The 15,181-nt window shown below is 42.9% G+C and overlaps 1 protein-coding gene across 1 annotated transcript in view; it reads left to right on the top strand.

Moving 5' to 3' along the window:
• Window positions 1-3,855: 3,855 nt before the first annotated feature.
• SACM1L (SAC1 like phosphatidylinositide phosphatase) overlaps window positions 3,856-15,181 on the top strand; it is a gene marked incomplete at both ends in the record, with an annotated part of 29,445 nt that continues 18,119 nt past the window's right edge. The window contains 3 exons of the mRNA XM_082015135.1: window positions 3,856-3,908; window positions 11,697-11,794; window positions 13,373-13,447. Coding sequence (XP_081871261.1) covers window positions 3,856-3,908; window positions 11,697-11,794; window positions 13,373-13,447 — 226 coding nt within the window. The remainder of the gene's footprint in view (window positions 3,909-11,696; window positions 11,795-13,372; window positions 13,448-15,181) is intronic.

Here is a 15,181-nt window from a genome sequence, read left to right as displayed (position 1 = left end):
TTTTTGCATAAAAGCTGGAGAAAAGCCCCAGCTATAGAAGAAGCAGACATTTTAATGTAATTTAAAGCGTAAAAAACACCCATAATCAAAGTGGTTTAGGAAACTGCCCTGGTATTAAACACAGGGAACAGCATTTTCAAACACCCTGGTTTGATGAGGTCTGTGGTTCTTTAGTTTCTGAGTTTCATTTGGGGGCTTTTAAAATGTTTTCCCAGTCTTTCAGGGTTTAAAGGATTTTTGTAGACCTTTTTACTAGAAAGTGAATAGCTCCTTGGCCTGGAAATGGTGGAGTTTCATCAGCATCAGGTGTGCTCTGGCAGCCTTGAAAGGGGGAAGCTGGGCTCGTAAGAGCTGGTATGGGTCTGGCTGGCCATTCAAAAGAAAGGGTTATCTTTGGCTGCTTAGAGAAAAAAGTAAATATCTTCCTGTGCTTTCTCTTTCTGCTGATTTTTAGCACTGGGCAAATATTTGGCATTCCTGAATTTCAGTATTTGGGTCTGTTTGTAAGCACTGCTGTGACCTATACCTCTCTTTCCCATGAGTTCACAGCCCTGGGGAAAATCATAGGCACACACTTTCTAATGAATTTAGTCCCTATTTTGTACTTCCCTGGAAATTTTAACACTTTATTAATTCAGGAACAGCAAAAGTGGGTCCTTGCTTAAAGGAAAATTGACACACACTCTTCATCCTTACTTGAACACTTTGATCTCATCCTCCAAATTACCTGAGTATCAACCTGCTACTGGTCGATGCAGAGGCAGCTTTGTACTCTGCTGCTGTTGCAAAGAAAATCACATGAAGGACTCCATCTACATTGACCTTCAAACGTGCAGGCAGTCCCACTGAAACCAATAAGGCTGTGCACGTATGTGAAAATCAATGCGTTGCACGTAGGTCAGTGTTGGATCAAGGGCAGCGTGATTTTATTATAGACGAGACATAGCTGAGGATGAATCTGCAGCAGTGTGAAAGTTGCCTTGAAACGATTGCTGAAACAGACTGCTAACTTTTTTGTTCAAGAAACAAAAATATGTATTGAAGCAGTGGGGGTGCACAGAGGAAGAAGGACATGACTTAAAAAATACAGTAGCTGTAGAGAAAAGAGGGCAGGTGATTACAGAGAGCAGGGGAGAAAGCGGCACGGAAGGGATTCACTTTTGTTTATCGTATTCCTGCACATGATTAGAGGGGGTTCCGAGGGGAAGCGCACCTGCATACGCTGGTCTGGACCATGCTTCTCCCACGTCAGCCTCGGCTGCATGCTCTGTGTTCGCTTTTGGGGTGGTGTGTGCTGTCGTGTCCGTGCACATGGATGTGCAGCATGTGCTGCCTGCGAGAGACCTGCCGTTTGCACCTCTGTGACCGTGCCAAGTGTTCGTAGATGCATTTTGAGCAACTTTCTGTGCATGAATGTAAGGACAGGCTGACCCAGGCTTCATTGCTGGGGGAACATCTCTGGAGTCAGTACCTGCAGGCAGGGAAGGCCTATGGCCAGATATACATCCCTTTTCTCCCATCCTCTGAGGCCGAGTGCCTGCGTCGCTGGGAGGGGGTTTGCCTCTCTCATTGCACAGCATTTGTGTGTTCATTTTTCTTTTCTGTTTCTGCGTCCTGCCGCTCGCTAGCTGCAGTGGCACTAGGTGTACTTACCGGAGCTGACTGGGCAGACATCTTCTTGCCGTGAACCCAGACAGAGTCTGGAGCTGCTCACCCACCTTTTTCCTAAGGAGAAACAAAATTAAGCTTTTCTGAGCAATAAAAATCCTCACCCTGCTTTCTTCCAGGGCAGCCAGAAGCTGATGTGGCAATGTGCATCAGTAGCCCGCTAAGGCAAGATAAGAGATAGGAAGAAACTGTCCCCACGTGAAAATCCACGGCATAGAGACCCCGAAGGCAGACGGCAGGGATGGCCCGCGGCCCCAGCGGAGGGATGACCAGGCTACAGTTCCCAGCCTTGCTGGCACCCACCCTCGTCCTCACGCAGCAGGTCTGCGGTACACAGCCAGACAGGGACCTGGGCTGTGGCTTTCTGTATCTGGAAAGCAAATCCAGAGCCCAGCTAACGATACTGAACGGTACTAATTATTTTGTTTAGGTTTCCTTTAAAGCTCAACTCTAGCAGAGAATATTTTAGGATTTGTGCTGGTGTAACTAACCTTAGCCACCTGTGAACACAGCCGTCTTTTTCTTCTGTGCTGTTAAATATTTATAAAGAATGAGGGCCGGCAGCAGGAGCAAAGCCACTGGCCTGTTGTAATTTCAGTGATTAAAGACAATATTGTAAAGCAATTCTCAGTGTCCAGTCTTTCCTAAACTTAAGACAATTGGCATCACCCGGTGTCCACAGGGAGGGAGTTATGCTGTGAAACGATGGTTTCCCAACCTCTACCTTCCTCCTCTGCCCTGCCTCAGTAGCTGAAGCAGGGACTGGTGGGGGGAACCACCTCAGTGGGGTTCACGGGATTTCTACTCCTTTACAGGCAGCTGGTATTTGCTGCAGCCCCATCCAAGGCCATCCTGCTCTGGCGTCCCTCTGGGGAGATGTGGGTCCCAGGGTGAGGAGCTGGGGAGGGATGTGCTTTGGCTGGGAGCAGGTTCCAGTCCCAGCATGGGAGTCTCCTTTGCAGCATTGGTGTGGCTGGGTTCCTTGGAGAGTTTTGGGGAGAGTTCCTGTGGCTCTGGGGGGCAGGTGGCCACATGGTGCCCCCGTAGCCTTCACTGCTGTCTGAAGACGGGACACTTCAGCAGTATTGCTGGCCGAGCAGCACCACAGCAGCACTGGAGCTATCAGCTAAAATGAAGCAAACAAATAGGATTACCTGTAATTATACCTTGGAGTTCCCCCTCCTCGAGGAAAGAAGCTGCCTAAAACCAGGGGAGGATACCCAGAGGGCTGGGATCCAGTGGGAAATGGGCCAGGAGGTGCCCCAGGGCTGCTCTGTGCCAAACCCCCAGCCCTGAGCTCGCCCCCATATCCCAGACAGGGTGCCCAAATGGGCACCAGCCTCCCCCGCAGCAGTTGTCCCCGAGGTGGTGCCTGTGGCTGGGGCCTGCCAAGGGCACGACCCCCTGTATCACCACCCAACCCTGGGGTGCTTTGGAGGCCCCTGCACCTGGCAGACCCGCACGCTGTGGGCAAGAGGGTGGCCGCGGTGGGTTTCTGCAGAAGTGGGGGGGCTGCCCATGAGGGGAGGGGGTGCAGGCAGCACCCTCGGGATGAGGTCCAGGAGGGGAAAAAAGAGAAAGAACGGGGAAAGAGTGGAAAAAGAGCAGCCGAGCCAGCCAGGAGTCGAACCTAGAATCTTCTGATCCGTAGTCAGACGCGTTATCCATTGCGCCACTGGCCCTGCTCGGTATTTCTTTTCTACCCATATGCTTTTCACCATAGATCCGCGTGGGGGCGAGGCCACTGGTCAGAGCGTAGCCAATCCAACGCAAAAACCCTGCCGACACCCCGCCCAGCGGCTCCTCTGGAGCGTGGCCTACCGCCCCACCCTCTCGCTGGCCAATCCCCACCGCCTTCGTTCGAACGGCTCCGCCCCTCCCGCCCCCGCTTGCCCGTCACCGTTTCACAGTGCCCTGGGTGGCCCCCGGCGCGCCGCGGGCGGGGTTAGAGCGCAGTGGCTCAGCCAATCGCGAGGACGACGAGTCAGCCCAGGCCCTCCCCCTTCCTCCATAAGTGGTGCCCCGCCCGATAGCCCTCGCTAACGTGTCCGAGTAGGTTTGTCCTGTGCCGGGTCCCGTCCCTCAAGGCTGGGGGACGCGTCAGTCTGGAAGGGAGGGAGCGGCTGGGTTGGGGGGGCGAGAGCGACGCGGAGCCGGTGGCGGCCGGAGACAGCCGGAGGGGGACGAATGGCGGCAGCGGCAGGAACGGCGGCAGCGGCGGCCTACGCCAGCCTGAAGCTGTGAGTGACCCGCCGGGGAGGGGGGGGAAGCTCTGTCACTTGCCGCTACCGGGCCTGCCGGAGGGGAGAGGGCGGCCGTTGGAGCAACGGTCGCCTGTCTTGTCCTTTCCCTCCCCCCGCCCGTCTCGCGCTCCCCTCACGGACTGGCGCGTCCAGGGCGGCCCCGGTGCAGGGTCCCGCCGTGCTCCGGGCAGCGCTGCGGCTGGTGGCGGCTGGCTGCCGCTCTCGGCCGTCGCTTGCGCGGGTACCCCGTGTGGGGCCGTCGGCGGGCTGTGCTGGGCTCGCCGCCTCTCCTTCGCTTCCGGGGTCGGCGCGAAGGGCTTGGCCCGAGGCGGCGGCTGTGTGCGGCAGCCCGGGACGAGAGGGGAGGAGGACTTTGGCCACAGGTACGGCTCCGATCCTCTTTCGGCGTCCATCTGTAGCGCAGCGGTGGGTAGAAAGGCTGCTGGCGCTTCGCGTGTCTGTCCCGTTTCCCTCTTGCATATACGGGAGGGCTGATGCGTGCAGGTCTTCTCTGGCGCCCGCCTCGGCGTGGCAGGCGAGCCGCACTGCTGCGAGTGGCTGCTCTGCCTTGGAAGTGTGGGTGAAGCTGCTGCTCTCTAAAGAGGAGGTGATGCGCTGAGCGGGGGAGCCTAGGCTGCCTTCTGCCTTCCCTATAGGCGACTTTTGTAGAAACTCGAGTACTGATGCTAATGTAAAGGTTTGTATAAGCAGTGTTACTTGTCGGCAGAAGGTTCCTTAAGCATAGTTAGCCATCAGTCTTTCAAGGCACAGGTGTTCTTGTGGTGTGGTTTTGATGCCAGTTGATTTTGAACTGTTGGGACTCTCTTGTCTAGTGCCTACTGTGACTTTTCAAATAAATTCTTCTAACCCCCTGGTGTAAATTTTTCATTAAACCAAAGGTTTTAGGGGAGAATGTAACCCTTTGAACTGACAGATATTTGCTTGCTGCCTCTTATACAGCAAAAGAAGTTGCGTAACCAAAGCAATACAAAGTTAAAGCTGAAGAGGCGTTTCCATTATAAGCTCTCACACTGGCCGGTTGGAACTCCTGAGAAAATTACTCTGAGCGTGAGACTCTTCATGGCTGTCTGAAGCCAACAGTGAAATGTCCTTGTGTGTCCTAAAGGCGTTGCCAGGCTTTTGACCTCCAAATATTAGCTTGAAGCTCAATTATAGAGTTACTGATGCCATTTTCAGGCGTCAGTTTCTGAAAGTGATTTTTAAGCCTGATTTAACTGTACTTAATGCTCTGTTAAATTTCATTTGACAGACATCTTTTGGGTTCAGAGCAAACATACTTAAATCTTTCTTAGAGTTCTGTATAAACAGTTTATCATAATGCTGTTATGTGTTTAAAAACCACTGGGCTTCTTTCCTTATTTTGATTAGGTAGCTGTGTGAGGGTACACAGACACTAGAGATTATTGAGTATTGATGGAGAGTAAGATCATCAGTGATGGTTGAAAGGCTTGCTTATTTGGCAGGAAGATTTTTTTGCTCTTGTCACCTAAACAGTCTTTGTCTTTCTTTGAGCTGAACTTGTGATCTTTTTGCCTGCAGAGAAGAAAAGGTGAGTTGTATGAATAGCGGTTGTGTAACTTGTAGTACACAGTTTTTACTGAGAATTTAAGTAAAAGCACTTTCCTGGATACAGACTAGTAAAGAGTTCTCTCATTTAAAGTTTAATTTTAACTAAAAGTAAGCTTTGGTCTTTTGGGAACAAGACGGTCTCAAATGTAGTCTGACAAGAATTTTTTATAAACTTGAAAACAGAATTGTTTTGTGTTCTGAAAAACAGGCTTTTTTCCTGTTATTACACCAAGTTGTGGTAATGCCTGTAGACTTTCTACCAAGCATTGTAAGATAGAAGGCTGTAACTTGGGTGATGAGTCAAATCTACTAGTCTGGCAAGGTCAGAGGAGAATGTTCTGAGAAATCCAGTCTAGATTTCAGTTTGAGGATTTAGTGGTAACAGTGTTTTGTTTTCTGTGTTTTTTCTTAACTAATTTCTCATTCTCACTATGAAAAGGTCAGGTTCTGCAACTGTATCTCTTCTGCATAGTCCAGTGGCCCTGTGTGGAGCTTCACTGATTATAGTGCTCTGCGGGGTCCCATTCTGTACATCCAGTTGCAGGTTCCAGCTTTGAATCCAAACCTTTTGTGTTTCTCATCAAAAGTAGTGACTCAAACCCTTTGTGCCTTGACTGATGTCATCAGTCAAGTTCAGGTGGTACTGGTGAAAATGCTGATGTCTAGTGTCTGTGCTACCGTTGGAACTAGTTGAGTTACACCAGCAGCTACTGGCGAAAACTGTTAACCTGCAAACTGCTATCCATAGGTGTCATCTATGTCACTGCTATACTTAAGTTCTTCTCGTAGCCTCAGGAATAAATTATGAAGTTTAAACAGCTATTGCAGGTAGCAAGCTAGTGGATGGTAGTGAAGCTACCAGTCCAATTAATAAAAACTGAATTGGTAAAGCTGTCTGCAGAACAGAGAGAATCCTGACTGTTGTTTTGGCTCACTTAAAATCACTTTGGTTTCTTTGTGCTTGGGTGAAGACTTAACCTTGCTGATAGCCTTCTCAGTATCCTGTGGGTCTCTAACACTAGCTGTGTTTCAGATTTAACTCCTGCTGCCCACAGTTATGCCTACATGCTTTGTGAAAGTACTTATCAGTTGTTAGCAGCTACTGTACTTGAACACAGTGCCTTCCACCTGTCTGTATTTGGAGAAAGGTCCAAAAGTGTATCTTGTCTTTTGGGGTTTTTTGCTTGTTTTCTAAACTTGAGTTTTCAGAGTTTGTATAATACTTCTAGAAGAAACAGCTACACATCCTTTTTTCTGCTTAATCTAGGTGGCTCTCATGGTGAAGCCCAGGGATGTTGGCTGAGGAGGGCATTAACTTATGCAATAAATTATTTGTCACCTTAAGGGAAACTTAACTGGAAATAGTTATTATGGAGCTATGCCTTTAATACATGTCTTTTTTTGGTTTTAAATGGTATTTCCATTAGTGTTTTTTTAAGTCCTGGTATTATATTCCCTTTCTTCTCCCTGTAACAGCTACTGCTCCATGGGAGATGTTCCAGTTCCTTGAGCTGTTTCTGCTTGAGGAGTAACATTTATTGTAGATGTATAATTAGCACACCTGCTCACCTAGAAAATCTGGAATCTCTGGAGTGTTGAAACCATCAGCTTGTTTGCACTGTTACTTAACACACTGTTGGGACTCTGTGCATATACTAATGTCTTTCTGGTATCGCACTGCAGACAACTTTGTTGTCTTGAGTACAGCAGATGCATTGCTGTGCAGTACAGGATGTGCTTTTGGCTTGCTTTATTACAGTATTTAGAGGCTGACATCAAAGAGCTTCCTGCATTAGAGCAATGTTAAGTATTTATGGTAAAATAATCAATTACTGAAGTAAGGGTTTGGCTGTTGAGGCCTAGCAGGCTTAAGTGATATTGAGTGAAGAACTATCTTTAGTTGCCATTAGAGCATGATGGGTCCTCTTTCATGCTGTAGCTGAACACAGGAATATTCTTGTCTGTAAGATCAACCTAATTAAAATGTGGGATGGAACTCTGCATCATCTTCATGATATACAACACTGCTTTATAATATAACGAAGTGAAAATTCACAACAAATATATAAATTTAAAAAAATATACTCTCAGCTGTAAATGAAGCCAGCTTTACACTTGGTGTAAGCAAGCAGTAGTTTGAATTTTTCTTTTATGTTTCTGTTATGTTGGGAATCAACACTTGAATCAACACTTTTTTCTCAACTTTGGACTGTAGGAATGAAGGGTACTGAGTTGCTTTTATCTCTTGGCAGCAATCCACACTTTCAGCTGGAGAAGATTTTCAAAATGAAATCCAAGTCACCTTCAGTAATACTTGAAACATTAATTTGGTGGTTGCAGTTCTTCAATACCTTTCCTGTTGTTGAGTATCATGAGATAGACTATCAATGCCAAATATTTCCATTTATCACTCCCTTTGTTCTTTACCAACACTTAGAAATAGTCCATGATAATGGTGGTCAGGTTTTTTTTGTATTAAAAAAAGTAAATGAGAGGAACTAAAATTTTGTGGAGATTTTGTGCTGTTAAGCTGTAATGGAAGCAAGGTATTGCTGTTAAGAGTTCTTGATGTTTTGGATGGTTATAGACAGCAGTGACAATGTAGCCAAGGAGAAGGCAGTGTCAAATGTGAAGGTTATACAGAAGCAGAATATGGCCTAGTGTGTGAAAACCAGTTTCAAAAGTAAGTACAGACATTATGAGCTTCTGGAAAATACTGATTTCTTTATTACTATTTTTGTTATAATGATAGCACTTGGACTTTCATATGTTCCTTATTTCATTTAAAAAATAGAATGAATCTGTCTGCAGATTCCTAGTCATTGTGAATGATCCTCCTTTCAGCATTTAATATCTCCTTCTCTGATCAGTAAAATAAGCATGTGTTACCTTTCTAAGCTTGTGATAGACATGCAGACTTGGTACTGAGTACAGTCTGTGGAAAAACACCATTCTTGCAGGCAGTGTTTGTCAGATTCCTTCCTGAAAGAGAAGTGAGAGGCAGTCATCTTGTTTAGAGGACCTTTTCAATCATTAAGACTGCTATAACTAAGAATGAGACTACTAGCCTAGTTCTGGTAATTAGTAAGTTTCTAAATCAGCATTTGGGCTGAAACTTCTTTGAGTCTTGGCTTCTTCCTCAAGTACATTTACTTTAGAAAACTTTCAACTATTTACACAAATGAAACAAGGACTAAGTGAATCATCTTTTTGTTAAAAACTTTGAAGAGCACTAATTCTCCCACTTCTTCTGAAGCATGGATTTAACATTTTGCAGGGCATTAGACTTTTCAGTTTGTGGTGTGCAGTTATATTTTAGGCAGTTTTTAATGGTGATCCCAACAGAAGTATTTAAGTTCTCTCGACTTCATAGACTGGCAACTTGACTTCCTCCTGCTCCTTCCCAAAAGACCTCCAAAACAAAAACACCCAAAGCTCTAAAACAATCAATGATAAGACTGTTCCAGTGTGCTGCAAGCTGCTGAAGCCTAGAGCTGGTTTGGTCCATTGAACTGAAAACAGGGGTCACTTGTCTTGCATTTTCCATGACACTTGTCACCGAATCTGGTCTAGGAGAAGACTGTGGGAAAGAGGATTTTGATTGCAAAGTTTGCTTCTTCGTATGTGTTGGAGGTAAAGTGTAGTTTAAGCAAAGTTAGAAATATACAGGCATTGTGTAAGAGGAGATAAAGGTGATAAAAGCTGTTAAAAGGGTAGTGATAGTGGCAGGAGATAAAATATGGGCTGGGATTTGAGAGAGAAATGCTGGGGGCTGGTCTGTTGAGAGACCAGGCATAATTTGCACTGGCAGCCTTAATTCTCTCATTTTTCCTAACTCATGGATGATGAGGGTAAAAGACTTCATGTTCTTCAGGGAGAAATTATTCTTGAGTGTAGTAAATATAAAACTTGTTTATATGACAAATATTCTACACCTGTAAGCTTTTTCTCAGTTGTTTGAAAACAGGCTTTAGCTAATATGCAAGTGAATCTCGGTGCTGAGAGTACAGTACAGTCATGGCCATGTTGCACTGTTGAAAGAGCAGCTTTAAAAATACTGATCATGGATGGAAATGCTCATTTGTGCTCTGGACAGTGAGTACAGGTGTCTTATTTGTGTTGTGTTCTTTTTACAGAGCATTCAAAAACTGGAACTATCATTCTCACTACTTTGTTCAGTGCTATTTTACAACCTGCTATGTTTTTTTCAACTTACTTGACTTAAGATAGTCACATGAGTAAGAGTGCATAAGCATCTGTGTTAAATGCATAACAGGTCCAATATTAAACTTTGCAGTATCTTTTCCCCAGTTTTTTTATCTGGAGTCTTGTGTCAACTAACCTACCAGAAGCAGCTGACTGTTCAACTAAACCAACAAGTTAAGTAGCTGCAGCTTTCCTTTGTGGAAAAAAATGGCTACTACTGTCTCTTGCCACCTAGCAATAGGTTTCTGACTGCACCTGATTCTGTGTGATCCTGATTTCTTTTAAAATTCTCTAACAAACTGAGGGCTTATAAATGTCCTTAAGCTTGTCTTGCCCATTCTATGTAATCTTGTTTGCTCTTCACTGTAAAAATGGCTCCCATTTTTGCTGTGAAACCCCCTTAATGAGCCAGGGGTGCACATGTGCACTTCATCAACAACAGGAGCGATGAGAGCAAAGTAGGGGTTTTAGGGCTGCAGTATTCAATGAACTGCATGTTTGTATTTTCTTTGTTTTTAGTTTCGAAGATAAAGCAATTCATGTGTACATGAAAGATTAAGAAACCTGATTTACAAAGGGAATACTGTTGATGTATTTCCCATTTTAGGACCCTTAGACTAATTTTCCTTTAAGGAAGTTAAATTACCTGATGAATGGTTAACTATTGATTGGTTTGTGTTATGTTTGGGTTTTTTTCTAGTTCAGTTAAGCATTTGGTGGTCTCTGGCTTTCCTCTAATTGCCCAGAGGCTGTAGAATCACCATCCTTGGGGAGAGTCAAAACACACCCTAAGAAATAGGGTTTAACTTTGAATTTGGATAAACTTTGAAGTTGGCCCTGCTTTTAGTGGGTGGAAGGTGGGGTGTTAGACATGTTAAAGGATGTATAGAAGACCTCTTTCAAAGTGCTCTTCTGAATCTAATTCAGCTTTCTGAAGGATTAAAAAAAAATAGGGAAGATACGAAGAAATGAAAGATCTATTTAGGGAGAAGGAGCCTAAAAATATCTATCCTGTAGAATAAGTTTCTAGAACAAGATGTTTAAAACTCTGACCCTTGGTCTTGTCAAGCCTTAAACTAAGAAAAATCATTAGAAGAGTTAAGAACACTAGTTCAAGAGTGTTTGGAGTTGGTTGTTGTTTGTTTAGCATTTCCTATGTACAGCTACAAGTCATTTCTGTGTAACTCTTGCATTGTTGCACAGTATAACATGTCTGGCTTCTTGCAAGTATCTCAACAGATGTATTTTTAAGGAATATTTCTGAAAACTATGTTTAATTTTATGGGTAGCATTGTAGTGCATACAGTTTTTCTGAAGGGAAAGATAGCTATGAAGTCTGAACAGGACGTCAGTGTGACTTGCCTGATGTGCCCAATGAGGAGAATACAGGTTACCCTTATGCATGTCACACAGACCTGGCTAACAAATCTGGGGGATGTTGAGACACCTGCTTCAATAAACTAGTGTGCCACTTTTCCATCTTTTCTTTGTTGTTTCCAGTGGATTCTTACAATATTTACAACACTGATGTGAAACAGGTGTGTTTAGCAAACAAAAATAGTGTCCAAAGTGATAGACTTGCATCAAGGATGTGGTACTTTAGTTTCTGATATATTGGAAAGTGTTTGGTTAAACTTTTGATTTTGAAGTTTGATTTTGGCTTATCAGACTTCTAAGTGACATAGTTCAAGCTTACATGACTTAGAGTGGACCGTTGTGTACACAAACTCATGTCTTTAACTTCCAGTCATAAACAAGAATTAAGGTTATTAAACAAGCCATGGATTTTGCAGTAACTGACTAGCTTGACTTGCTTTTTTTGCACTGTCAACATCAGTGGTTGTTGGGAAGTAATCCAGTGAGAATTTTGGTTTTTGCAGCTGAAACAAGGTTTAAAATTGATTGCTCTGTCTTCAGGTGGTGAAGAATAAACAAACCCAAAGTAAATGTTCCTAAACAAATTCATTTTTCCTATCCATTCCCTTAAAGGCATATAACACCAGAGAAGTTCTATGTGGAAGCTTGTGATGATGGGGCAGATGATGTGCTTGCTATCGATAGAGTCTCCACGGAAGTCACTCTTACAGGTACTCTCCTCACTAGAATTTCTCAATATAGGCTTCTTGTCCATTTTGTCTGTGTTGCTCTAGGCACTCCCAGAAAATCTTCAGAACCTTAAATTGATACTGGGACAATTGTTTTTCTTTTGTCACTGTTTTAAAGTAGTGCTTTTTATTCTGTCCTGTGAAGAACTTTCTTTGAAATGCCTTTTTTCTGTGGGTAACTGGAGTGATAGTGCTTGCTTCTCTTTGGTCAGACTGCCCATCACAACAGTAAAAACTGACTCATCCAAGCTAGTTGGGATTGGTGCTACAAGTCCAAGATCAAACATGGGAAGGGTTGAACACTGGGATTCTGCAGCTTTTGCCCAATTATCCTAGTGCTGTCACTTATTTAATACTGAAACATGAATTTTCATAAAGCCTCTAGAAACAACAGTAAAAAACCCTCACTGTAAATTTTGATCTGTGTTGTAAATCTGGATTCAAATGTCAGTGTGAGTAGTCTTAAGCATGCTGAGGTCTTCAAAACTTCAGTTTAATTTTTTAAGAATGTTTCTATCCATTATTTTCACAATCAAAGATCTTGCATTAAACAACAACATGAAATGAAGGCAATGGGTAACTTCTCTTTTGATACTTCATGAGTTTGTACCTAGTATTCTTAATCTCAAAATAGACAGGAATGCTATGGTAATATTAATATAAAAGCAGTAATTCCTTTATTGGGCCTCTTATACTTCATGTAGGAGAAATGTGCCCATCCCACTGATGTTTTTGGTGTTGTAGTATAATACTTCAATTTCTCCTTTGAAGTTGTCCTTTCAAAACTGTAAAGATGGCTATCCCAAGTCTTTTATTAATCTACATCTGTTCTCATTACTGGTGTTTTATCAGAAGAACCTGCAAGGTGTTTCAAGCAAAGGAAAATTCAAGCACTGTCTTTCTCTGTTCTCCAAGCTCTGGGAAAATGCCTAACTCTGTGGGTGGTTTTGGTTTGTTTTTTCTCTTTTTAAATTCTCTAATATCCCTTCTGTTTTATCTATCCACATTTCTAGATAAAGTTTAACATGCTAAGACTTACAATTTATTTTTGGATCTCCTGGTATGTTATTTGGAATACTGTATCCCTTGCCACATCTATGCTGTTGTTGGTAGTTCTGCAGAGATAGACCAAGAAGTAAACTAGGTCTTCTGAAATGGAAATAGAGGGAGGCTCAGAAGAAGCGGTCAGAAGTGGGAGGCACAAGCATTTATGGTTTGTCCTTGATGTCTTGATGGTTTTAATACAAGAGGCTTCTGGAAACTGGCAGGACAATACATTACTGAGGAGTCTACTTGCTGTATTATCCTGTGAATGAGCTTGAATTTAGTAAATTGAATGACTGTTTTGATTAAATGTGAGAAATTGGGTTAGAATGCTTCCACATCCTTCCCTGCTGCCCCCAACAGGCTTTGAAATTCTGATGCGTTGCTGCTTATACTTAAGACTCTGGCAAAACTTGACATTTGACCAAGAAGTTTTGACAAACCTACTTTAATAGTTTTATGATATAGTCATGAAAGAAGCAGTCTGAAATTCTGATGTTTTCTTCTGGTTTTCAGTTAAGAAAGATGTTCCCCCTTCAGCTGTTACAAGGCCTATATATGGTATTTTGGGAACAATCCGCTTGGTGGCAGGTAAGGAAAACAGAACTGTGCTCCTTAAAAATACTTAAGCAAAATATATTGCTAAAGAAGCTTTAAAGACAAAAATAGTATTTGCAAGTATCTGAGGTTACACTTTCATCAGTGTGATGGGCTTTCCTTGTGGCTGCTAGAGGATAGAGGTATCCAAATACAGTTTATCATGAATGTTCATGTACCTTTTAAACCTGTAGCTGCTCTAACGGTAGGGTTAACTGACAGCTTGTTGAGTTTTAAGGAATGCACTTCAAATGCCTGCAAAGAACTTCATCTACTTACTTTTCATAACTGTTTTAATCTTAGCTGGAGGATTTGATGCACAGTCAAATATTGGGTTGTGAAGTTTGACTTTAAATCAATAATCTTGGTACACAAGTAAGAGTGACAGGGTGATAGACTAGTAGATGCAGCTGTTCAAGTAAAGATTGTGTTCCAACTAGCCTACAAATACAAAGAAAATTCAACATTAAAAGAAAAAGGACAGACTGAAACAATTCGAAATTTTAGGGAGTTGTAGCATAAGGTAAGAATAAGCTGTCTGCTTTATCAAAGTATCTGCTTTATCCAAGTATCTCAGTGGTGTTCAGGTCTAAACAGTCCCGGGCACAAATAAACCTGATGTATAAAGTCTTCCAGGGAAGTCAGTGTTGCTATTCAAAAGATCTTTTGTGGGTAGCCTTTATTAGAGTTTGAGACTAAAGTAGTCTGAAAAATGATGTAATAAGGAGCGTGCATACTGAATAAAGGTCCCCATACATAGAAAGGATTTAAGTTCACTCATTGCAGTATTCTCAACTGAAGCAAAGTATCTTTGTGTTAAATGCAGTAACTTCTGACAGGATCTTAAACTACTGAACTATATATGCTCATATTCTGCAAGATCCACAATTCTTTAGATTAAAAGCAATGTAATAGACACCTGTGTCTTAGGTCTTGGGTACTTAACAAGCCCTGCCTTTAAAACTGAACTGCCCCAAAGGGGAATTTTCACAGCTTAAAGGGTTGGTAATGACTTCCATTCATCTGACTGAATATAAAATACAGAAGTATGTAACTTCTTTTAATAGCCTGTTTTTTTCTTTCCACTCCCAAAGCTTTGCACTCATTGTTAGTATACAGCTGCCAAACTAAAGGTATCAGTTAAAGTAAATGTTTAGCTAAGTGTTGTTAGGCACTGTTAACTGTAAAATGGGTTCTATATTTAGCAATGCAGTGTCTTTAACAAGCATAAATATTCTTTGCCTATTACAGTAATGAGGGGGAAAGTTGCTGAAGTAATATCTGAAGCTCTGAAATCTCAAACAGAAGTTTGCATACCCAGATAGGAAAAGACAACAGTGGAAATTCATGTCAGATTAAATGTATCTGTGCAGCATCTTTGTGGCATAGTTGTGGATGTAATGTGCTGTTTTTATAAGGTGTCTGAATGCTTCTGGTGTACCAACAAAAAGCAATACTTATAATTGGAGATGCAATCATGCTAGAGCATTTATAAGTGCTTGGACATTCCATGCAAATAAAAGGTATAACACTAGAGCGGCGGGGGCAAAAAAAAAGTTATTTGACTAACTATATAGATACCTAATCTAATAATTCACCTGTCCGTAAAACTTGGTGTATATTTAGGTATAGTAGTAAATACAAATAGTGGGTGAACTTACTGCACACAACAGGAACTTCTTCTGCTTTGGCATTTATACTTGTTTGAATGATTTTGTACAAAAATGT

The sequence above is a fragment of the Phaethon aethereus genome, assembly GCF_964289735.1.
Source record: "Phaethon aethereus genome assembly, chromosome: 2".
Lineage (NCBI taxonomy): Eukaryota > Metazoa > Chordata > Aves > Phaethontiformes > Phaethontidae > Phaethon > Phaethon aethereus.
The sequence above is the reverse complement of the archived record's forward strand: the minus strand, read 5'-3'. Positions and strand labels throughout refer to the sequence as shown.